The sequence below is a fragment of the Plectropomus leopardus genome, chromosome 6 (genome assembly GCF_008729295.1).
Source record: "Plectropomus leopardus isolate mb chromosome 6, YSFRI_Pleo_2.0, whole genome shotgun sequence".
NCBI classification, from domain to species: Eukaryota; Metazoa; Chordata; class Actinopteri; order Perciformes; family Serranidae; genus Plectropomus; species Plectropomus leopardus.
Genome location: NC_056468.1, coordinates 19,160,963 through 19,186,297, shown reverse-complemented (window position 1 = coordinate 19,186,297; position 25,335 = coordinate 19,160,963). Strand labels below are relative to the sequence as shown.

Below are 25,335 nucleotides of genomic sequence, written 5' to 3'. Positions count from 1 at the left end.
AGGGTGTAACATTTTACATTGTACTTATAAACTTAAAAATAATGGACATAACCACCATGACATCACCCACTGGTTTGTGGACTTCTGTTTTGAAGCTTCAAGTTTAGAATTTTGTCCATCATCAGCTTGAATGTTTGGAGCCAGAAGTGACCAAATCGCATAAAGTATGTCACTTAAAGTGGTCGCACCTTTAATTATGCAGAACTTAAAGCCTAAGTCACACATGAGGATAAGTGCTGATGTCGCTGAGAGACTATCAGACATTAGGGTAATGCATCGACCAATCGTTTGCTTCTGTGACAGTCTTGTAAAAATGAGGAAAACTGCAGCTGTTTTATCAATGACTGAGTGTGCGTTAGACAAGCTGTTACAAAAATGGGAAAAATGGAGTCAGTTTGGCTGTGAGCTGTTTGCTGTTGAAAGGCGAGTGAAGCTGATGCCACAGATATCCTGTATGTTTTCAGAGGAGGAGGGGGGTTAGGCTGGGAGGTTGGTGTGAAAGGTCCTGTGGTGGTATGCGACAGAGGGGGTATCAGTTCGTGGAGGGTTTTCTGTGCCCCATTAGCAGTGTCAAAGGTCATGTGCCCCGGGTGTTAACCCTGGTGACCAGTCTAGCTTCCAGTCTGCCAGGGGACTGGGGTCCAGGGGTATTTATTACTATCCCCCCCTCGCCTCCCCGCTCCATCCCCCAAACACAGCTCTCCCCATGGAGGAAAACAAAACACCTCCACCCCCCCCCCCCCCCCGCCCTCCCCCGCCCCAGCCGTTCCCCGGCCCGGGTACATGTACTAATTGGATGCATATCCATACACTGATGCATGATGACCCATCTGTGGATTTGTGAAACATTCTTAGGTCAACACTGGTTTATCCAAATCTTAGCACATAGCCGTGAGCCGCAGTGTGTTTTTGTCCCATGACTTACATGTTTTATTAAAAATCCGCCTGCGCGTGCAAACATATGACTTTTATGCATTTGTTTTTGAGGCATCGTTTTTGCAAATTTTTGCATGATTGATTGTGCACACATGCTTGGTATTTGTCTCTGTGTATTTTCCTGTGAAATCACGCGTGAGTGTGTGTGTGTGGTTTGTATGGCCGGCGTGTGACATATGCATGCATACGTGCACGTATCGGGGCCTGCTGCATGAGTTAGTGCTCTCAGTGTGTGAGTGTGGCAGAGGAAGGCCCTCAGCATGTCAGTATGTTTTAATGCTTCACATCTGGTTTCCTAATTTTCCTCCCACCCTCCCTGCCCTCCCCTCAGCTCCCCTCCACTGCGATGTCAGGACACTGTTTTGTTTTTTCAACGAGCAATGGGGGTGGTGGAGGGGATGTCTGATGAGTGATGGCCCTGAATACAGGACATCAACATTCTCCCTCCCTTCCTCTGTCTTTGCTTTCCCTTCTTTTCTATCTCTCTCTTCCTCAATTGCTTTGTCTCTCCTATTTCATGCAATAAATAGTTGAGCATTATGGGTTACATAAATGAAGAGAAGCATCTCTTTGCTGAGCAGCAGGGCATCAATGTCCACTGCACAAAAAATTATGACCTCCTCCTCATTCTTTCCCTTAAATTTTCTCCTCCCATATTTTTGTATTAAAGCATAAATTTGTCATCTTTGGTGCAGCACCCCCCAAAAAATGGAAAACCAAAGCCAAAATCCCAGAAAAGCAAACAAGTGGAGAACATTTTCTTGCTGTGCTGCTAACTAACTTGAACTCTGCATAAAAGCCTTTTTGCATCTCATGCTTCAAGAGCTGCTGCAACCAGTAAACCTTCATTTACAATGAGCACAGAGGGCGATGTGTTTTATGTCTATGTGAAAAGGCAGTTTATGTCAACAGTGATTAGTGCTGATGAATGCCTATGAAAATTTTTGTTAGGGGTCCTGTGCTGCTTAGGTGCTCGTTGCATGATTAAGGCCATATGTAACACACAGTGTGTAACACTTATGTGTAACAGATGCCCCAACGGACAGAGAAACGTGAAACTGAGGGTCGGCGCAGAGGGGTGAAATATTTACAAAAACTGCATTTCTGCTATTGTTTTTAGTGTCGTGACTTGCTGATTGGTCGTTGAACTAGTTTTAGTTAAGCGTGTTGTCACCACTGGGATGGCAGCCTCACGCTGCGAGGCCTGTGTTTAGTCTTGGGAACTGAAGCAGATGCAGACAAAGGGGATTGGAGGTCTTCACAGAGATGCAGAAGTGAAGACAGAAGAGAAAAAAACAGACTCCCTGTGGTGCCGCAGTGGAAAATGATCCCAAGGTTTAAGACTTGGGTCTATGTTTTGTTTGTGTTTCCTGTCTTAAGTGTGTCTGTGGAGGGTAGATGTGGGAGATAAAACTCTGGTTTTATTGCTGGCCAGAGAAAAGTCTAATAAATTCAATTACTTCTTTAATTTGTCATCACAAAAAAAAAAAAGCACGAGGAGTTTGCGCTTAAGTTTCAGTGTGATATTTGTTAGTAATTTAATGTCACAGGAAAATTGTCTTGTAGATAATCTATATTTTTGTTTACAGTCTTTCAAGCTTTATTATTAGCAAATGCAAACCATATCATTTATTAACTTATCTGATAGTTTAGAAGTTGAAAGGGGTTTCCCAATTGCTTCATTTGCACCATGTTACTCATTTAACAGCATTTTATAGAAACAGAATCACCATTCTACGCCTGCTTTACACACTAAAATATTCAGTGAATGTAAAGAACAAGGCACACATTAAATACAAACACACCCAAGCTCGTGGAGTTCTTTGAAAATAGCCTTTCTCTACAATTTCTTTGTGACATGAAGATCACCTCCAATTCTTTGCATGTTCTCCTCATCTCTTCCCCCTGGATGGGGAGGTGTGTGGGTGTATTACATTACCAAAACAAAAACAAACAACAGCAATATTAAACTTTTGCAACCACAATAGAGGAGGGGATAAAAAACAGAGGGTCCTCGACTTCTTATTAATTATGCAAGATTAGTCTAATTATAATTCAGCAAATGAATGTGTGGCAGAAGGTGCGAGGCGACGGGGCTGGGAGATTTGCATGTTAAGTGGGCAGGGGGAAGCGGCTAATGCATGCTAATATATGCGTCAATGTCTCGCTTTAATTTCAGCATTTGCAGCTGTGTGCGTCCGAACTGGGGGGGGGGGGTGAAAAGTTGACTCAATGGGATTTTGGGAGGGGGGGGCAAAGGTGGGGGTGTCTGTGTGTTAGAGTGTGCATGCATGCATGCATGTGAATGTGTGTTTCTGTGTGTGCGTATGTGTGTGTGTGTGAGGCATCTGGTGTCATACAAACAGGGAATGATGAGAAGAAGTCAACAAACAAGGTCAAGAACCCTCAGAAAGTGCACAAAGCCCGAGATGGATGTAGACAACCCCTCAATTAGGGTTGTGATATCGCTATCCGAGACATCACTGCAAGTTTTATCATGTCAGTCACTCAAATGAATGATGACTGCTGGTTAGATGGACATTAAGAAGTATTTCATTGCTGGAAAGATAATTAAAACTGGGCTGCCTATGCAGTAGAAAGATGCAGATACTTTTGAGACTGGTGCTACATGACCAAAGAAAACGGAGAAAAGGGGCTGTAATATCTGCTTTACCTCAAGAGGTAGAAAACCTACAACTACCAGAGTGCACTGCGCATGGATGGACCAATAAATGCTCCTGCTAGTGAGTGATGTAATGTGAACTTGGTGGGTTTTTTTTTCCGAGTTGCGGATGGAACGGTTACATTATTTGCCCACTATCAGTGCTCGATCAGCCCCGTTTTGCTCCTGAGTCCAGGAGCATAAACCCTTAAGCAATGAAGTGTTAGGTTAAAAGAGAGCTGATTAAAGTTGGAATTCGGGTACGATAAATCCCAAGATAAATCACATTTTCATGTATAATAAATAAAGTAAATGGATAAAGAGAATTATTGCCACATTTGACCTCATATTTAATTAATACAGATGATTGTTACAGAGCTAAACTAACTGTGGTGTTTGTGGGTTTCGGAGGGGGCGTGATGTGTAGGTTTCAAATGAAGCGTGGCTGTAGCTATACATGTCTCCTTTTTCCAAAGGAAACTATATGGCTTATGTTTATGAAAACATTTAAAGTGAGAAATAGGAAACACAGTAAGACAATCTTAGTTTATATTTGAACAGTGTTGCTTAGTTTTACCATTTGATCTCGGTATTTTCAGCGTCTGTTTTTACAGTACAGGAAACTGTATGGCACTTACTTCCTGTTTCCAAATTCTCCTATTAAATAAATCTATATTATAGCTAAACAGTTAACTATATGTTTCTGAAAGCATTTTAGGCAATGTGGTATCAGAATATTGATTTCTAATATATCAGCACTGGCTAGTATTACCGTTTGATCAGAGTTTGAGAGAGCGACAGCTCTCTCTCCTGCCTCTGTACTCTTTGTTTCCATGGTGGCGGGCATACAAAATTGTAGAAGTACAATCTGTAGTTCCAGCAGCAGCCTAAGTGGATTTTAGCTGAAAGATGAGCATGGAGATCAGGGTGCAGATACTATGAGGGAAGTTTACCACTTTTTCCACTTACTGCCCGAAATGTTGTGATACAAAATTGGCTTTTAATGAAAAAGAAAAGTATCCAACAAACAAGTGGCAAGGAAACTGTCGTGACTAAACCACAGCCAGTCCATTGACATGGGTACTGAAACCAAAAATGTGGTCCTTGTGCGGACTTATCCTCTTCTAAATGAATGGCTATACTCTTTTAAAATGAGCCATAATATAAGAATCATTGCCAGGATAAAACATACATGCAGCATAACCCCCAAAGGAGGCAGTAAAATGAAACAGAACACTTTTGATTATGGTCCTTCTTCAGAGGCAGGAAAAAAACGGTATAAGTTCCCTTGTGCAGCGTACTGTATATATAGTGCTTTTAAATCATGTCAAACTGATACTGTCATGGGGTCCAACTAGCACATGTAAGGAAAAGCCAAACTGATGAGGAAAAAAGGAGGAGAAGGAAATGGGAGAGGCTACAAATGTGCACTTTTACATGTTTCCACCCAAAACTGAGGTCTAGCGCAGCTTTTGAGGTTGGAGGTCCGAGCTCTCACTGATAAATTATAATCGCCCTGTGCCAACAACAATATTGATTGTCCTCTGAAGAAATAGCTCAAATCAAGAAATATTGGACACACTGTTGGAAGCGAGAGCTAGTTTGAAGCCAGGTCCTGATCGCATGGGAGGAAGCTGGAGCGAGTGATGGAAGAATAGCGAGTAAAAGCTGTCAGAATGAGGGAGAGATTAGTATTCAATGGGAGGGTTCAGGGCTGTGGGGCCAATATGAAGTTCCTCTCCAAACAACCGCTCTCCATTAAGATGACTTATATTTGCAGAGAGCACAGTGTGGGTGGGATTGGAGCTAACCAATGTAGCCTAAAAACGGCAGCGGCATTTTTCTCCAGCACTGTTGTTGTTTGTTTAATTGGAGCGTTAATGGATGTGTTTTTCATTGGCGAGACAGAGTTGTGTTCTCTGCAGAGTGAAGTGGACATCTGGTTTGAGGGTTGTATATTTGCCAGTTGCCATAATTTTACCACAACATCACTTCCAGGTTCATTTTTCCTCTTCTTTTGATTTAACACACGTCTTCTGCCTAATTTCTCGGCACCGGGAGATTTGTGTGGATCCAACAGCCTCGTCTGCACCTGCCCTCTTTATATACTTTCCCGCATCTCACCTTGCCAAGTCTCCCTCCTCGCTGTATTTCAGTGATGGAATGTGTTCTTGTTGTTGCCTTCTCTCTTTCCCATCGCTGTCTTTGCCTCTCAGCATGGGGACTTTGGGATTGCGGCAGAGCTGCGTTGCCATGGCAGCGGGCTGTGTTGCCGAACTGTGTTCACCTGGGATTTGGAGTCTCTCTCCGTAGTCTCCCTCTCTCCTATTTATTCCACCTTTCTCTCAGGTTTTCTTTGGTGTAGCAGAGGCTATCAGCACCCCGCTCTCTCTCAGCTCCTCTCAGTCTCCACAGCCTATCACCCTCAAAAGTACACTCACATACGTAATGAGACACATATACTTGAAAACAAAATTCATGTCCATACCAGTGCCTGTGCCTCTATCACTGCCTTCCTCTTTCCACCTCCTCATTTCACTTTCTCTGTTGTTGTCTCTACTTCGTTCCCTCTCCATTCCCATGTGGGGGTTCAAATACGGCATTGCGGGATACCACGGTCCCCTGAGTCCCCTGCATACATCAATGTCTCCAGTTTACTTTGAAACACGGCAGCGCTTTTCACTGGACTGTGCTTCAAATCCTCATCACTTGATTTAAAGTGTAATAACATTGACTTTAATACTAAGCTAAACAGCTGGGATTCATGTCAGAGCTCTAATCATATAGATAAGCACACATACGTGCGCGCACGCACACACACACACACACACACACACACACACACACACCATCACCATCCTTAGGACCTGTCTGAAAAATAATGAATGTCTCTTTTGACTGCCCGCGTAGAAAATAATCATATATGCTGTTCTTTCATGCGATTTCTTCATCGCCGATGTACAAACATGTGTCCTCTTATTTACCTTTGCAGGTTTTTCTTGAAGTTTTTCCTGAAATGTAACCAGAATTGTCTGAAGACGGCAGGAAACCCGAGGGACATGAGGAGATTTCAGGTACGAAAAAGATGGAAAAGGAAATGCTTGTGTGTACTTTTGGGTGAGTGGACCTGAATTTAGAAAAAAAATGCAAAATATCGTGTGCAAAATATACTCCTGTCATGACCCTCCATGCTAAATGAATGCCTAAGCCTTTGAAAACTTAGCAAATTGTCTTAATTTCTTAAAAAAAAAAACACAGGACCAAAGCAAGGAACAACTCAACAAGAAATGGCCCAAAAGTTAGCAAGAAATTGGTCAAAAAAATTACAAAGAAATTACCTGAAAATAAGCACACAAAGAGAATGCAAAGAACAAACAATAAAAATTCTTAGAAAATGTCCCCAAGAAACTGCAAAAAAATGTTTTTTTCTATAGCATAATTTTAAAAACAATATTAAGAGATTTATAAATATAGTTTTCTGCCACCATGGAGTTTGTCAGCCTATTAGTGTGCATTATGCATGGTAGGTGTGGTTTCATCTTTCTAAAACATTTTGACCTGATGGACATCCAGGTAGGATTGAAACACAATCACCCTCTCTCAAACATAGTTTTCTGGACATTTTTCCTTTTGTTTTTGATAATACTTAATAATCCCTCCCCTCCCCAAGAAAACTGATGTCGATCCAGGTGTTAAAGCATTAATAGTTAATTTCCTTTCTGTTCAAATATCTTAAACTCTCACATAGCAAAGCTCTGGAAAATATTTTCCAATGTAATGCATAGGAGGAGGCAGTTTGAGGTTAAAGTTAAAAATCAATAAGGAGTCAGAGAGACGGAAAGACAAACGAAAAGGAGCTAGATATGTGGGAGACTTGGTCGTTGGGGTGCTGGGGTGCAGGAAATAGGTTGAGGTGTTTCAGGAAGTTGTCAAGAATTGAGTGATTGGCTCCAGATGGAGGAGGTCATGCTCCGTGACCCAGGAAGTGGTCACAGGGGACACTCCCGCCCCACTTCCTCTGCCGTCTTTCAGCACCAGCGGCCCCTGTCTGGCATTCTCCTTCTCTCAGCCAAAACCCTCCGTCCCTTCCCGTTCTTAACGTGCTCCCTCTGTCTTCCACCATGTTTGCTTTAACTCCTGCGACGTGACACATGCTGAGAAGTTATGAGCACACGGGGCGCTCCAAGACTCTCATCTCTGGGTTAAAAGGTGATCAGAGCTGGACAGGAGTCTGCTGCTTGATCGATAATTTACAGTTATTTTCCTTTAGGTTCCCCTCCCTTTCCACCGCCTATAGCACATATGCTTTTTCTCCTTTTCTTTCTTATGTTCCCTCACCTGCAAAATTACTGCCATGTGTTTATTTCAAAGGGAGTGCAAGGTTTTATCTTTTAAAAAATAAACATTATAAATAGTTTACTATTTAATTGGAAATGACTTTTCCTCGCTAGCAGAGTCCCTCTACCTCTAAAAAACATGCTTTAAACACAAACTCATTATCACGTTCAGAAATAGTATCACATCAACACTCATAAATATCAACAGAGAAAAAAACTACAAATATCCTCTCATTAATTACAAGTGTGTCGACCATGCAAGGCAGATGTGGGAAGGGACACACACATGCTGCGGCCAGAAAATCAAATTAGGGCCACTATATATCATCCACTGCTTTAACGGCCGGCAAAAATGGGAGATCTGGTCCATATGTTTGGTGTCATTGAAGGATCAGGAGGAGACGGCGATGAGCCTGCTGCATGCTGTATGAATCAAAAAGTTAGGCAAGAGGCAGTGGGGAGGCCATATGGAGACCTGATGGAGGAGTGGAGGGGTGTACGGGCAGTGTCATCACCAGAATGCAGACATATTATGAAGAGCCCAGCCATGTCACATTATCCATTTAGAAATATTACTATCACCTGTATGCCGAAACAAATTGTCGCTGGGGGATTTTTTGCTGTTGTAACCGGAGATTGTGACTCGCAGCATGCTGTCCAAGTAGAGCACACACACTCATGTATCTTCCTCCTCTCTTACTTTTAGGTGGTCCTGTCCAGCACTGTGAGTGTAGATGGCCACGTCCTGGCGGTGTCCGACAACATGTTTGTCCACAACAATTCAAAACACGGTCGAAGGGCTCGCAGGCTAGAGCCAGGCGAGTCTGTGGAGAACACTATGGAATATGGTGAGACGCTGATGCTAAAATGTCACACCCCATTCATCTTTTTTTCTTGTTTTATTACATGTCTGCTCCATCATTCACACTCAGAAACATTATGCATACTGTAACAACAGGTACTCGAGTTGCTTAATGTCCATTCATAATCACCGTGATACATCAAACATAACCAGTGGTGCTACTGAGGTCATTAAGTGAGCTAATTAATGCATTAATTAAATACTTGTCTTCACATACAGCAGAGATGATAATAAAATCTGATCTTAAATCCATTTCTTTAAGCATGAAGAACAAAATTAAATTCCATTTCCTGTTGAAAATTAAGATGTCACATTTGTCTCGAAACAAGAAACACACATTCAGTCTTACTGTGGTGGAAAGAACTGTAACTTGGTGATTTCAATCGAGTACTCAGTACTTTGGTTAATTTTACTGATAATACTTATATATAAATTTTTTTAAATGTAGGGCAGAGTATTTAGACACTGCCGTGGCTCCTGGTGGCTCAGTGGGTAGAGCGGGCACCCCATGTACAGAGGCTGTATCCTTGCTGCAGCGGCCGCAAGTTCAATTCTGGCTTTGGACCTTTGCTGTATATCTCTCCCTCTCTCTCTCTCCCTCCTTTCACGCTTAACCTGTCCGATCACTTAAAGGCAAAAAGACACTGCTGAATTGCTACTTTTACTTAAAGGGACAGTTCACCCCTAATTAAAGAAATACATATTGTCCTCCTACCTGCTGTCAATCAGTCTGGATTAGTTTGGTGTAAGTTTTTGAGTGTTTGAGGCAGCGGTTGTAGAGATAGCTGTCTTCCCTCCAATGTAATGGAACTAGATGGCTTTCAGCTTGTGTTGCTCAAAGTGCCAAAAAATAAATTTGAAAAACTCAACATCAGTGTCCACAGACCTAGCTGTAGGACGTTTATGTAGGAATTATTTTCTTTCCACTTAACTAAACCAACCAACTGTATCGCTGTGCAGAAGGAAGCGTCCATTCACTGCTAGCTCACCTAACTCCACTGAGCTTTATAACATTACAGCCGAGCTGAAGAGGATGGCATTGTTTCCATCTCGCGCTGTCACAAACACGTGCCTCTCGTCCGTGAGCAGATGCATGCTTCCTCCTGCACAACAGAATGTTTTGTTTCTCTGACATATTTATATGATGTCAATTTAGCAACTGGTGTAACAAAATTTGCTAACTTTTGGAGTTGTGTATCCGACTTGGGGAAGTGTTCATATGAATTTTCCCAGTGAGGAACTCATTTTTGACTGTCCCTTTAAGTAAAGGATCTTAATAATTTCTCTACCTCCGTGCCTGCGTACTGTGTACGCTGTATTTCACTGGAGCTTTTTTACTGCTGTACATGATTGCAGGTCATGTGATGTTTGACCTACATTTGATATGGATGACACTCTGCTCTTCATGCAGTTTGTGCTGTTATTCATGGATAAAGGCCACATAAATAGACTTAAGTAGCCATGAAATAATGTTAGCTTTTTAATTTTGGCCTGAACAATGTCTGAAGTAAATAGCACTATCAACACTTTACCCCTGACACAGATTTGAAGCATGCCCTATCCACTCTTCTTTCAGTTGTTGTCCATCCTGCGTTGAAACCCTCAGAGTAACTAACCTCTGCTTTGCTCTCGTGTCCAGCCACCCCGTGTATCAAAGCCATCAGCCCCAGTGAGGGCTGGACCACGGGCGGGGCCATGGTCATCGTCATCGGGGAGAACTTCTTTGACGGGCTGCAGGTGGTGTTTGGCAGCATGCTCGTGTGGAGTGAGGTAGGAGTTGTCTCCAAAACATCTCACTAATGATAGTACAGTCTGAAGCGTATTTTGAAAAGATATATATAGCATATGGCTTGTCTCATTATTTAGATGATTTATGGGTAGTCTACACAAATTAATCTTTCCAGAGTATTGTGTTAGCCTAAATATTTACAAGGCGTGTTGGGGGGATTATTTGTGACATGATTTTTGTCCTGTTCCTCAGCTGATCACGCCGCATGCTATCCGTGTCCAGACGCCCCCTCGACACATTCCCGGGGTCGTGGAGGTCACACTGTCGTATAAATCCAAACAGTTCTGCAAGGGAGCACCGGGTCGCTTCATCTACACAGGTATCTAGACATCAAATTTTGCGCCCTGTTGAGACCTCACAATAACACACACGCTTTTAAAATGACTTTAAAAGTCTTTAAGAATGAGAATTTACTGAACTTTACTCAAGATTTGATTTTCAGTGTCTGTTTCCTTTTTTATTAAATTTCAGCCCTAAATGAGCCAACTATAGACTACGGTTTCCAGCGCCTTCAGAAGGTCATTCCTCGACATCCCGGCGACCCAGAGAAACTAGCCAAGGTTAGAAACTCCTGAATAAAAGACTTAGCCGTGCTCATGATGATTTTTCCGGGACCATGCATGCTACACGCTTATCAAGATGTTAATGTAACAAAATCTGTTCTTTGCAGGAGATCCTCCTGAAGAGAGCGGCCGATCTCGTGGAGGCCCTGTACGGCAATCCACACAGTAATCAGGTAAACAGCAACTGCTTTGGCACAATATCCCAAATACTTTGAAATTCCATACTGGTATATATAAAATATGCATATATTTAAAAGACTAATAAAAAGTGATTTTGCATGTTTTAACCCATTAAAAATTTGTGGTGTATATGCTACATTACTGCTGACCATTTTCCAAAACATACCATTAATGAATAGTCTGGCTTCTTATTTTCAAGGCGGTTACTGGTTTTCCCTTCATTTCAGTAACTAACTTGGGTTTGAGACCTCCTTGAGATAGTTAATCCTTCAGGGTGAATATTTAGAGTATTTCTTAAAGAAGATAATATAGTTCAAAGCAGATAGTACATTTCTCAGTTATGCTGCATTTCCACTGCATGACCAGCTCGACTCGGCTGAACTCACTTTTGGTACTGGGTCCTTCTGTCTGTTTTGGTTACCACTGCGAATAGTACCCTCTCCATTTAGGTGCGATTCTCAGCTGATAGAAGTGTCATGGTGATGAACAAAACTGCTGTAACATCCTCAACATGAATTCCTATATTGGCAACCAAACACTTTGTATGCACTTCACGTCACTTGTACAGCATAGCTTTGTGGGCTGCCATATCTTAAAGTCTGGATCAGATCAAAAGAATACTTTGGGACGAGTAGGACATAATTTGCAGACTATCTCCTGCACACTGTGTAACTTGCAAAAGAAATAAATTTATTGCATCAGCCTGATGAAGGTCTTGTTACTAAATCTTTGCTAAAAATATTTATTTTGCAAGTAAGACTGTCTGTAGGAGTTTGTCTGCAAATTAAAGTCTGGGTCAACATACAAAAAAATAAAATTGGCTGTTGTTATTGAAGGTAGCTTGGCTATTTAAAAATGTTGGATTTGTGCAAATGTCTCGTGCGGGACTAGTGATGATTCAAGTGAAAATTGTCTCTGATCAAAGAGGTCTGCTGGTTCACCATGATTTAACTCCACCTTCTATTGTCAGCTCAGCTCACTTAAAATTTCAACCGAGGTGGTACAAAAAAGGTCCAAGGCACTCTCTGAAACTTTATCCAGTGGAAACCAAAATGGAGTGAGTAAAGTTGAATAGAGCTGTGTCAAACCATACAGTAGAAATGCTGTACTATTGTGTCAGGAAGCTTCAACATCTTACATCTGATTTAAAAGTGTAGTGGACTAATTGGACATACTGTAGCTAAGACATACTCAACTTTAGGGATTTGGTAATACTCACCAACTTCCTGTAAAATCCTGATGGCCTAAAGACTGCACCACCTGGCCTCTTTCTGTATCTGTGACACTGATAATTTACTGTGTCATTGTACATCCTGTAGGACATGCTGCTGAAACGTGCAGCAGACATCGCTGAGGCGCTCTACAGTGTTCCCCGTCCTCACAGTCAGCTGCAGGCGCTGCCCAGCTCACCGGCCCATGGCAGTGTCATGGGCCTGGGCTCCTATCCTTCTCAGTTAGGCGTCAGCATCGGGGAGCATGGACAAAGCAGCCAAGGTGAGCAGAATGAAACCAATTACTACTTAAGATTTTCTTTCCACTAATGAAGCTCAGGACTGACCCAACCTTTTCATTTTGTACCTCAGGTTACATTCGAAATTCAAGCAGCTTGTCTCCAAGGGGTTACCCATCAGCCTCCACTCCTCAGCAGTCAAGCTACGGGGGCAGCGGAGGGATGACTGGAGGCTATGGGACAGTTCCCATGACCAGTCTAGGTGTTCCAGGCTCTCCTGGTTTCAGCAGTGCCTCCCCCACAGGCTCTCCCTACAGTAAGACCTTATAATGATCTAATACATACTGTGCTGCAGGCATGATGGGTTTTTTTTTTTGTGGCAAACCTGAAAGTTAGCATCGTCCAGGTTTCCTCAACAGTGTTGTGCTTTTCTTATTGCAGAAAATGAGCTCTGCTGCAAAAAATTTTAAGATACTTACACATTTTGTTTAGCAATATAATCTTAAGCTATAAACTAACAACACCATGGTCACATGACCTCAGCATCACCACCACAACAAGGCAGCGTTCAGCATGATGACATAAATGTCCCCTACAACCTTTGTAGTCTCATTTAGCCACTTGTAGCAACTGCCTTTCTAACGACATGTAAAAGCTTCAAATTCATTAGGGAGGAATTTACTGACGTATTTTATGTTATAAAACGAAATCCCTTAAGCTTTTGTTAATGACAGACCTTAAAGGCCAATTCACTGCGTCTGTGAAGGTCTGATTTGGTCTGTGTGATATTACTGTCATCATCTACCGAAGTCGTTGAGGTTTCTATGTGGACGTCCATGTCCAGCCCATTTTTTGTGACCACAAGGACTATCAAGCCAGCAGCTGCCTCACCAGTTAATTTTTAAGTTGAGTATTTGACAGACATTCCCTCAAAAACCTAGCAGCATTGTCTGACTTCACTGTCACCTGATGTCAGTGGCCCTCCCATTTTGACTGCCTGGGACTGACATGGACGGTGAACTGTACTATAACTAGAACTGCATCCCTGTGACCATAGCTATCCATTAATGTTCAGTGTGGTAAGTCGGTCTGAGCCTTCATTTAAACAAAAAAACAATTCAAGAAACCCATTGACTTTGAGACAAGGGAGCTACAAGTGCAAAAATGCTACACGTTTAGGGGTTTATAAACTCATTCCTGCAGCGCTGTATTTGTGTGCTAAACCAAACATTTCTGACTCAGCTGTGATATTCAGACCTTAGACTGACTGTTCGACTCTCTCTCCAACAGTAATGCCCTCCAGCCCAACTATACCCGGAAGCTCCAGCTCCTCATCGTCTCTCTTGCCTTTCTCCTCCTTCCCGTCTGCTGCTAAACAGAAGAGTGCTTTTGCTCCCGTCCTCAGGCCCCAGGGCTCCCCCTCCCCTGCCTGCCCAGCCTCAGGGGGGAACAGCTTCAGAGGTAGCCATCCAACTCACTATCTGACCCCCCTGTCTGAACTCACGAATGCAGTCTAACCCCTTGTACTAACCGCTCGAAAGCTTTGACTGAACAAGACAGAAAGAAAAAGTTGCTGGATGTACAATAATGCAAGACCTGATTGATTAGAATCATAGATTTTGTATATTTTTTTCTCTCCAGCGATGACGGGCCTGGTTGTTCCCCCGATGTAGCAAAGCGCCCACCCCAATCTACCCCAGACCACTGCTTCACTTAGCCCCTCTTTTGGCATTAAGAGGGAAGGGAGAATGGAAATTTGATCTCTAGCGACTATGTATAACTTTCCCTCCTGAACCCGAACGCCGTTTCTTAGTCCTTTTTTCATCCAGGCAGATGAAACAGGACGGGGGGACGAAAATGTCCAAAGACCAGCCATCTACTCCAGAGGCAGAGCACATTACTTCACCCACAACTACAGACACACAAAGCCTCTTAGCTAACAGCGCCAGACGGGACCATATATCGCTGTGTGTGTCATGAAGCATCTGCAATTTTTGAAAGGAAACAAGCTTCAAAAGTGTCTGTATTTACCTCCAGCCTGCTGTCACATGCAGTATCTGAATCTTCAACAACCTGCCCGAACCTCGGCCAGAGACGTACGGGACACGTTTGAGAGAGCACTGACGGACAACTCTGATAAAACGTTGCAGCTCTAAGAAGCAGGGTGCTATTTGTCTGTGCGTGGACACCTTAAATGGCATGCGTGTACACTGTCTGTGAGTTAGCGAGAGGTTTTTTTGTAGTAGATTTTTTGAAGACAATTTACATTCCAGAAAAATAGACCCTTTATTTTTTGTTCTGATCTCTACGGTTTTACAAGGGAGAACTCTTTGTTTCGAGGGTTATTACGAAAGGAATTCATATATTGATTTATTTAAGAACAAGCAATTTAACTTATTATAGGTAGTTTAGGGAATAATATAAACGTGTTTTTATAAAGTGGTCCTTTTCCAACTTTTACTGAAATGAAGTTATCTCAACAATTGCTAATTCATTTGCTAAATGATAATAGAGAATTGACTTTTTTGGGCGGACAAGATAAGCTCAAACATGTCCCAAGTTTTCAGGTTCTTGCATAACAAAATCTGACTGTTATGCCCGCATCTAAAAGAGGTTATTGTCCTTGTGTAAAGGAAAAATGTTAGCTAGCCTTATCCTTTTTAATTTCACTTATAATGCATGCTTTGTCACACCGATGCCCTGATATTATTTCATTCCACATTGCAAAGTTGAATTTATATGACTATAGATTTTACAGTTTCATTATAAATGTCTCAACCCAGTACAGGTCTCTAGTCACTATGCAGTACAGGAAATGAAAGCACAAACTGCTCAATTGAAAAGAACGAGGCGTATTAGGTGTTCATGAACCCATGTCATGCTGTTCTCACTCACTGATTTCTATCATCACAACACAAACTTCATTCTCAGGACGTGAAAACAAAGAACACAAAGAGTCGATGAAATCTTTTTCAAATTTGTTTTTAGAGTTTGGTTAATTTTATTTATTTAAAAAATAACTATTAGCAATTTAATATTATGTTGTTTTTTTTTTGAAGCCATCCTTGTTTGAAACGGTACAAAACATGGTGCAAATGTGATTTGTATATCTCAAGGTGTAATTATATTTTGTGCTCCAAATAAATAAGAAAAAAAAGTCACTGATGTTGGTTTAAATGATTTTCACTCTTACGCTCACTTAAACAAACACACACACACACACACACACACACACACACACACAGGTTCCTGGACATTTAGATTTTCCTCCATATCTCAGAGCTGTGCTGGATCTATTTTTGACTGTGCCCATCACCTGTGTGCTCGTGCAGCTTGCTACACTGTTTTGTATACATAGCTGATGAGCCGCAGCATCTTAATTGTGATGCGGGCGTTAAAGACTGAGTAGAGCATGTCAAGATAAACAACAACACCCCCCCATCTCTCTCCTCTTCAATAAGCCTGCTTTTCTCCGAGGACCGAGCCTCTGGGGGCCCGAGTGAGAACCACATGAGTCTCCCTCCAACGTGGCCTCCTCCTCTCTGTCTCTTTCTCTCTCTCTTTAAAAACACACACACACACGCTGAGACATGTGCCTCACTACTGCCTTATTTTCCGGTCTTTGTTTGGTACTGCTTCATCCCGTCTTTCTTTCTCTCCTCTCTTTTGCTCCCCTGAAATGGCCCTTCTCTGCTAATGTAATTAGCACTGGTAAAGAAGGGCAGTTAATTACCCACTCTATTTTGATCGGGTAATTAATGTTATGCCAGGAAACAGCAACTGTTTCATTAACATAGCGCTCAAAGCAGTGAGGGGGCAGGGTAGCACCCGGTGGATGCATTTCTCTGTGTGTGTGTGTGTGTGTGTTTGTATGATACATATATGGACTAACGGTGTCTCAGCTCAGAGACAGTGAGAGACATGCAGACTTCAAACAGCTGCTGTCTGAGATGTGACCCCAGCAGCAAGTTTCTCTCAGTGCTTACTTTGTCACCATCAAGTGTCAAAAAATCTCAGGCTGCTGCTGCTTCCTCCTCATCATCTCTCTCTCCCTTTTGATATGCTGTTAATTTGACAAGTTAAAGTCAGCTTTGTTCCCAGCACCTCAGCATTCATCTTGCTGAGTGCTCCTTCTGCCCAGTGGTGCAAGAGCCATATGCTTCCTTCCACATGACTGTTTTGTTGTTGCTGTTGTCGAGGCTGCGGCGGCGCCATTTACCGTCTTCTGATCACAGTTTGGATAAAGACAGGATGAGATGCCACCTGCCACCAAGTCGTTCCACATCACACTGCACGCTGAGCTTCAAAAAATGCATCAAGCTGCCGGGCATATGAGAGCAAACACCATGTCATCTTTCATTATCAAAACTGCTTAAGCACTGATGGGCTTCTGTGTTTAAGTTATTGTCTTCCTAACAATACAGGAAGCATATAGAACAAAAAACACCCTTCCTCTCGCGCCTCTCAAGGGATGTGTTTGTGTTTATATACCCAATTAGCCCTCCGGCCACAGCATGGCCATGCATTAGGCTGACATTAGCCCCGGGTGTATGCAGCGTCTGTGTGTGTGTGTGTGTGTAAAATACAGTGCACCCCTTTCTCATTTGAGGCACAATTTCAGGGGTGTGCGTGCCTTATTAGGCAGACCGAGGCCGAGCTTGACAGGGGTGGCCCACTGTTTTGTCAAATAGATTGGTAGATTGGCTTCCACACACCCAGCCGGTGTCCTTTGCCTTTGGCCCGTCAGTAAAACCTGCATTGTTGCCCATTAGACCGCTGGACCCCGATTCCTTTTTTCAAAATGAATCCCCCACCCTTTCTGCCATTCCCTTGGGTGTCAGTAGAGTGGGGTGGCAGATGGGACAGACACAGAGCTGCCCCATGAGACCCCCCTCCCAACAAAACACACACACACACACACACACACACACACACACATACATGTAAACACACACACACACGTATAGGTGCACACGCACTCAGACATGCATGCATGCACATATGCATAAGTACACACACACACACACAGGGCAGCAGCAGCAACACATAGCTCCCCTGCCCCCCCACAAACACAAACCTCATCTGTCAGCCTGCTGCTTTGTCCAGACCACAGGAGTATGTTCTGTGAACACAGAGTGACGTCTCTGTCCCTGCCTCTCAATCTGTGCTCTGTGTACCTGTGTGTTTGTGTGTTTGTGTGTGCGCGAGAGACAGAGCTGCACAGTAACAGCTGCACAGGGTGAGACGAGTACCTAGAGTGATTCTTCTGAGATAAATAATATTTTAAAAGTCATTAAGTATGTCCCACCTGTTTATGATCATGATCACGTTAAATGCATGAATCCTTTATCATTTAGGTATTTTTAACCATTTTTATTGGTTTTTGAAAACCTACAAACTGCCACATGGCATAGTAGAGGGAAAACAGTAAAATAAAATGAACACATATGTATATGACACCCACGCGCATACAGAAGCGTTGAAAAACATGCAGTTGCACAACATAAAGGGTCATCTTGGGTTTAACCCATTGTGATTGGTCACAAATAAGATGCAAGAAGGCAGATAAATGTGACTTAGTTCATTGTGAGTTATATTTAGTCGGGTGGGAGGGTTGCAGGTTAGATACATTTTATTCTGTGACAGGATTCCAGATTCTCACAAATTTATCAGAAGAGCCATTTAATGTAAATCTCAGTTTATCAAGTTTGAAATGCTGCATCATCCCTCAACCACTGAGCCCATGATTTTTAACATCAAACATTTAATTTCCTGCAATCTCCTATTGAGGGGAATCTGTCTCCTGCTCCCACCCAAAATCTACACCTATTGACTGGTTTTACTCCTGTATGCACCTATTAACAGTATTATTTAACTGCAGTTTGAAGATACTTTATACTTACGATAAAACCAGTTTGTGTTACCGCATTGTTGATTTCTGCTTTACACTATATTATACCTAACTATATCATAATTGTAGTTACCTGTCTGTTATGGTTTCACTTTCTAATGTCTGCCTTGTTTGCAAGTTTTCAGGAGTCTCTTTATAAAGTATGCAGACTATAGCGCAGGATAGATGTTTTTGCCAGTTGCGAAGACTTTTTATGTCACGAGCTTTCTCCTCCTCTGGGTATAATATTGACAATTAGCCAGATTAGAGGACTGTGGATGTAATTTGGGCCAAACGCACGTATTGGCTGTTTGTGCGCGCGCCGGTGTGAGGTGAGAAGGCCCCACGCTGGTGATTAATTACAGCCAGGCCGCGTGACAGAGGTGGGAGCTCTCGCGGTGCTGTCTGCAGCCGACATGGAGGGAAACCCAGCCTGGCTAATTGACCCGGCTTCTGTAAGGCCATCCATCAACCGTGGCCCGAGTGGCCCCGTAAGAAACACATTATTCAGAGGTAAGTTAGTTAACCAACTAGCGCTCCACCATTCATTAACGGTATTAGCTCCTCTGCTGTCTGTCTCTGCCGGCCTGCGCCTCCTCAAATCTGCGCTTCAACTAATGAAATCAGCAGCCTGCAAACCCTAAAACAAGCTTTGGGAAAGTTGTTTTTTTTTTTTTGTTTGTTTAACAGTCGTTTTGATTGATGTTTTCATAACTTGAATCGCTTTTGGCCGTGAAGTCCAGGTAAGCAGCGAGGTCCAGATGTAAACAAACACGCCATTTTGAGTCTTGTCATGTGTTTTTTAAGCATCAACTACTTTAGTCGTTTACTAAACTCTCAGCTAAACAAGCGATATTAGCCTTTATGTCAGTGCAGTATCATTTCTTTTAAATATAAATCTTTAAGGGACTAAAAACAACTTAAGTGGCAAATTTAAACTACTTGGGGAGAAACGATTTTATGACTCAGCAGCTTAACTCACTTTTCCAAACCTCTCGAGTGAAAGCGAGGGAGCAGGGACCCCTACCACATATACTGTGTAAAAATGTCATTTCATATGACACTGTGTGAATGGAGGTGGTCTGACAGAGGGCCCACCGGCCTCAGGCTGCAGCTTTGACCTGTATTTGCTTTTCAGGTACATGAGGGAGGAAACTCTGCTTTCACAGAGATAAGTTGTTACTAGAGGCTAAATATCTTGGATTCGTGTAAACGTGTATTTACAGACATATTTTAACGTTTGAAAAGAATAAAAAACTTTCACATAAATGATCAGTTATTTGGGAACCCCAGCAGTGACTGTGGTGACCTTCTGCGTGGAGCAGAGGACCAGTTTGATGTGTCTGAGAAATATTTCCCTCTTACACTGAAACATTATTGAGAGAGGACAAGCTGATAGCTGTGTTGGTACAGTTTTGAGCAGTTAATGCATTTTTCTAAATGTGTGTGTGTTGTGACTTTGATGAAGCTCACCTGGACTGATTTTTGAACATGGTACATCCATTTGAATATAAAACTGCCGTAGACCTACCTGTCTTGATAGAATACAATGCACAGATGTTGTTCTGCATTTACAGTGTATTACCTCCCATAGTATGTTGTAATTTCCGTATCTGTTAACTTCATTAGTCATATTCCCTGGCCCTTCATTTTGGCTCCATCTCATGAACAGGCCCCCATTCTAGACTAACTGAGTAGTCCTGTTCTGGACCCCCTGTTGAAGACTTGGGGTCTAGACAGCAGAGAGTCCTCAAAGCGGAGAATTGTGATGTCCTTTTTGGGCATCTACTTAGGAAAGAAGCCAACTGTACTGTTGTCATGAGATGTAGGTGATTATGTGCTATTTAACTTTTTGTCAAGGCCCCATCATGCATCTGTAAAGTGATGTATTTTGGACATTTAGAACATGCATAGCCCCCCCCAAAAAAACATGAACGTAGCAGAGGACTTTTACTTTGACAATATGAAAGACATTTAACACCATAATTTGAAACAGAATACAGTATTTACCTGACCATTATTTTGCCCCCCCCCCCCCATTTAAGGTCTCTTTTCATATAGAAAAGGTCCTGACCTTGTTTATTTATTAGAAAAACTAAATGTGCTCATATTATTCATCTAATTAATGTTTCAGTCTCTACTGCATCACTGTCAATCCCATAAATGTTGAAAAAAAATCTCCGTCCTTACTTGAAACGTGAAAAAAAGTGAAAAAAATAACCACTTTTTCTGATAGACTGCCTTTAATGCTGTTAAAGTAGTCAGAAAATCTCTGAAACCATTACTGCACATCAACCTGTGTAGAAGCTGTCAGTCTTGTCTGTTATTGGATTTCTTTTCTCTCTTTTGCACACGTATGGACTGAACAGCAGAGACAGGTACAGCAGTGTCCACATCAGCTGTCAGAGCAGTGTCTGGGTGGTGTGCTTAAGTGGGAGGTGGAGAAGGCCCAAGGTCTCCGCTCTACACACTTGGTCAGGGCCCACATGTGCTTTCACTTGACTTCCTCACGAAACATCCCACCCGATATCTCACAGGAGAAGACATATGGAGACACATATTAGAGGACATTTTGGGTGCAAGCGGGGAGAAATGATTTCTCATCCCCAGAAGGTGACTTATCATACTGGAGTGTCTCCACAAATATCCGCCCTCCTCCCTCCCTGCTAGTGTTGCAGAGGCAGAGAGTAATTGCAGCTGGGTCACATCTAGTTGTCACAGTTGACCCTTTGCCAATGAAGTTATAGCTCTGTGTGTGTCTCTGTAGACGGGTTTTAGCTCTTTTATTGCTGCTCTAAACAGATGTGAGTTGTCTTCAAACCGAAATTTATCTTCAGACTTATAGTGGCAACTTTTTTTTGGTGATTTTTAAATTTTAGAGGGTGCATCAGCGCTGTGCATGATCATTCATGCAAACTGTGGCTGCTGTGTCTGAGGCAGCCCCATAGTGCCACCTACTTGTGAGACAACAAATCTTTTTCCTAAGCTTCAGAGTTCTTCCCAAGAATCATTTTCACTGTAAAACATACAGCATCTCTTTTAGTTAAAATATTTTTCTCAGCGTGATTTGTTGCTGGCAGCTACATTTGTGTTTGTATGTCAGATTCTGTCTCATCCTGCATGTCAGCAGCAGCAACTGTGACAACAATCACAAACAACCGTTTTACTCGTCTCACCGTCCTCTGTATTCCAACATGCATAAATATGCAGGAGGATATCTAATCAAATAAATCCATTCATTAGGAGAGCTGCTGGTATTTCTGCTTTTGCATTAATTACATAGTCATTACCATATCAATTAGAGAAATCAGAGATCATGTAATTAAGGTTTAACCAAAAGCACCTGCTGCCTCTGAGCTGTGTTGTGGTGTGTGTGTGTGTGTGTGTGTGTGTGTGTGTGTGTGTGTGTGTGTGTCAGTCCTAATCTAATCTCTGGCCTTTGACAGGACTCCCCTTCATCAATCCTGAGCTGTCGGAATTTAGCTTTAGCTTTTTTTGGGTTTGGTTTTGTTTTTGTTTATAGGGGTGGGTGGCGGCAGTGGTGGAGGGGGCGTCATTTGAGGTGTTGTCATGGCGATCAAATTGATTGGCAGCAACGCCTGATTAAAAAGGAAGAATAGGGGACAGGTGGAAGGAGGCGGGGTGTACATCTAAAGGAACAGATTGGGACAAAGTGAGGACTCGCTGGGTGTCAGGAGGGGAGTCACTGTCTGTTTTGGCTCTGGTTATACCTTGTAAAAGATAACCAGTGATTACTCTAACGGTCCACTGAGGGTTTTCTAGTATTCTGAGGTTTCAGGGTTTGAATCAATACAGCCAGATGTTCTCTTCTTCATTTTTTTTCTTAAATGTAACTAAACTGAACTGAACAGTCCAGAAATTTGAGAAATTTGAGAGAAAAAGTGACAGATTAATACGTTTCAGAGGCTCAGTGCAGGGAGGGTTTTGCATCGTTTTGGTCGGCCACCTGTGAGGAAAAGATAAATGGAGCTGAGAGGAGGATGGAATAATTCTTTTAATGAAGGGGTCAGAGGAAGCCATGTGTAAGGAATCATGGGAAGAAAAATACGCAGAGCAAAAGGGACAGAGCAGGAGAGGAGATGAGGAATGAGAGGAGGAAGGAGAGAGGGGAAGGGAATGGGACTCAGGGGGACTGACACCAGCCTCCGGCCTCCTCCTCCCCTTCACTTCCTGTTCCATTTCCTTTCTTCTCTTAATTCTCCCTCTTTGCCCCTTTTACTCTTGTCAGTCTTACCTGTTTTCTTCATCGAGGCCAACACTTCACCTACACGCACACGGGCCTGGTCAGTTAAGATCTATATATTCAAACGGCTAAGAGAAAAAGCCAGTGCAAGACAATATATGGTGGTGATTGTGCCTGTTTTAGCCCATAAACTATTAATCTTATTTATACCTTATGACTAAACCTAAGACTTAACACTACTGATGACCATTTTCTGATGCATTTACTTAGTTTTTATTTCCTGAGGAACCATTGCTTTAGAAAAAATCTGATTGCAGGGACACAAAACTGAACATTAAGTCACACTTTATTTATAGTCATAGTTATTATTTAGCCCTGAAGTGACAGGCAGAGGCAGTTTCAGAAAGTGTCCCTGGTTGGCACATGTAAGTGGTTTATGTAAAGCCAAAATCCCATACTATCATAGTAAGTTTATATTTTTTAAAATGCAAGGAATACAATTAGTGAACATTTTTCAATAATGTTCCCCTTTTAAATTTTTTTTCAGCCAAGATCCGCCTGACCAGCACAAAACATTTTTGGTTGGGAAAAAAAATAACTATATAAAGATGTACAATACAATGCTGTGTTAACAGTGTTTGTGAGATGTGTGATTTACCAAACAAAAATCTTAAATGAAAATCATAAATGAAAAATCTCTTCAAATGTTTAGAATCTGTCACTAAATTCATGGCAAACCAATTTGTTTGTCATCAGACATATAACAACAATGGCATTGATCTGTGTCTTTGATAAGTTGCATTTACGACTTAGTGATGTGGTTATTTAAGAAATTCTGTATGACTGATATTTTTAAATTAACATAAAAAAAAAAAATCTCATGTACCCCCTGCAGTACTCCAAAGTACCACTAGGGGTAAGTGTACCCTCATTTAATAAACACTAAGTATCTCAACCCACTGTTAAATGTGTGCAAGTGGATTTTTACACCATGCTGTAGTAATGTAATAATAATTTTTAGTAAACAGATAAAAACATCCAGCAGTATGGTTCATTCAAGAAAACATAAGATGACCTATTGTTTTGATTTTTAAAGGTTAAAGGTCCATTTTGTTTGTTTATTGACAGTGATTTAGCACTAACACTGGCCATAAAACTGTCCATCTGATGTCCACACAGATCCTGTTCCCTGATCAGACAACCTTCATGTGCACATTGTCTCTGCCTGCGTGTGCCAGCTCACCATCAAGGTAATAAATCTTTCCCTCTCCTGTCCTCTTTTCACCCTCTGCATTACATTCTTTAACAGCCCAGTCGGCGGAATAACATTTTTGGCATTGCATGTGTCTGCAGACCACGGGTAGTTTACGTTTGTATATTTGGTACATGAAAATGTAGTCCACACTACATTCATGTGAGCTGAGTTTGTCATCAGCATGAGGAGGAGATGGTGTCTGATTTCAAGCAGCAGACTGCTGTTTGAGACCAACAGAAGCAGTTTTTTTAAGCAACATTTTGGGACATTTGTAGCTACCAGACTGAACAAAAAACATGTTTTCCTGGCCTTCATTCAGTGGTGTTTGTGCCAAAACCTAACCATACATTAACCACAGCGTTGGCACAACATAGAATTGAAAATTGATCGGAAAAGTTTTTACATATCAATCATAGCTGTGGGTTGCATGATAAAACAGGTCAAGATATTTGGAGCTACCAAACCCAGTATTTTAAGCCAAAACCTGATGTTTTCCTAACCCTAGCAAATCGGATTTTGTGTCTTAACTTAACTAATGTTAACCACAGCGTTGTCAAGAAATACAATTGAAAATTGACGTAAAGTTTCAACATATCAGCCATAGCAATGGTTTGCAGAAATGTACAATGCAAATATTTATTCTGGTAATTGGATTGGTGAAAAAACACTGATTCTCCACATTGTTGACTTTCGTCATTATGAGATCTTTTTTATGAATTAGCTGAACGCTGAAAGAGCAGGAAGAAATTGATTAAAAAATGTCATGTCACAAAAAATCGTATGTCTTTTACCATGAAAACATTAAACCACTGAATTGTAATATTTATACATTCTCTTAATCTGCCCTATTTTAACAGCGAGGCCCTGAACTAAAGCTGGTAAACAACCACTGACAAGAAATGACAAAAAAGGATATGAAGAGGCAGTTTTTCCATAACAAATAATTACACTGATCACCATCGTCTCTTCCCATCAGTCGACATTCACTCGGAGAGGTTCAGACAGCATCAGTCAGTTCCTCAGAGTTATCAATAGGTCGTATCTTTGCTGTATTTAGAGGTGATGTTCAGCGTGTCACCACTAGATGGCAGAAGTAAACTGGAAATACAGTCTGTCCCTCAGCTGCTGCAGTTTCTTGTTTTTGAATACCTCGCTCAGCTTCCTCTTCATCTTTATCTTCTGACTGCTCATTCATTGGTCCAGCATT

At 42.0% G+C, this 25,335-nt stretch overlaps 2 protein-coding genes across 2 annotated transcripts in view; both read left to right on the top strand.

Annotated features, from left to right (window-relative positions):
- Positions 1 to 15,859, top strand: part of ebf2 (EBF transcription factor 2) — a 42,016-nt gene extending 26,157 nt beyond the window's left edge. Inside the window, exons 5-14 of the mRNA XM_042487815.1 lie at positions 6,591 to 6,672; positions 8,642 to 8,783; positions 10,437 to 10,567; positions 10,779 to 10,905; positions 11,058 to 11,146; positions 11,257 to 11,322; positions 12,649 to 12,823; positions 12,913 to 13,095; positions 14,070 to 14,240; positions 14,421 to 15,859. Of these exons, the coding sequence (XP_042343749.1) occupies positions 6,591 to 6,672; positions 8,642 to 8,783; positions 10,437 to 10,567; positions 10,779 to 10,905; positions 11,058 to 11,146; positions 11,257 to 11,322; positions 12,649 to 12,823; positions 12,913 to 13,095; positions 14,070 to 14,240; positions 14,421 to 14,452 (1,198 nt within the window). The 3' untranslated portion in view covers positions 14,453 to 15,859. The remainder of the gene's footprint in view (positions 1 to 6,590; positions 6,673 to 8,641; positions 8,784 to 10,436; positions 10,568 to 10,778; positions 10,906 to 11,057; positions 11,147 to 11,256; positions 11,323 to 12,648; positions 12,824 to 12,912; positions 13,096 to 14,069; positions 14,241 to 14,420) is intronic.
- Positions 15,860 to 19,063: 3,204 nt separating this feature from the next.
- Positions 19,064 to 25,335, top strand: part of ank1a (ankyrin 1, erythrocytic a) — a 132,815-nt gene continuing 126,543 nt past the window's right edge. Inside the window, exons 1-2 of the mRNA XM_042487611.1 lie at positions 19,064 to 19,182; positions 24,053 to 24,123. The gene's annotated coding sequence lies outside the window, so the exon portion shown is untranslated. The remainder of the gene's footprint in view (positions 19,183 to 24,052; positions 24,124 to 25,335) is intronic.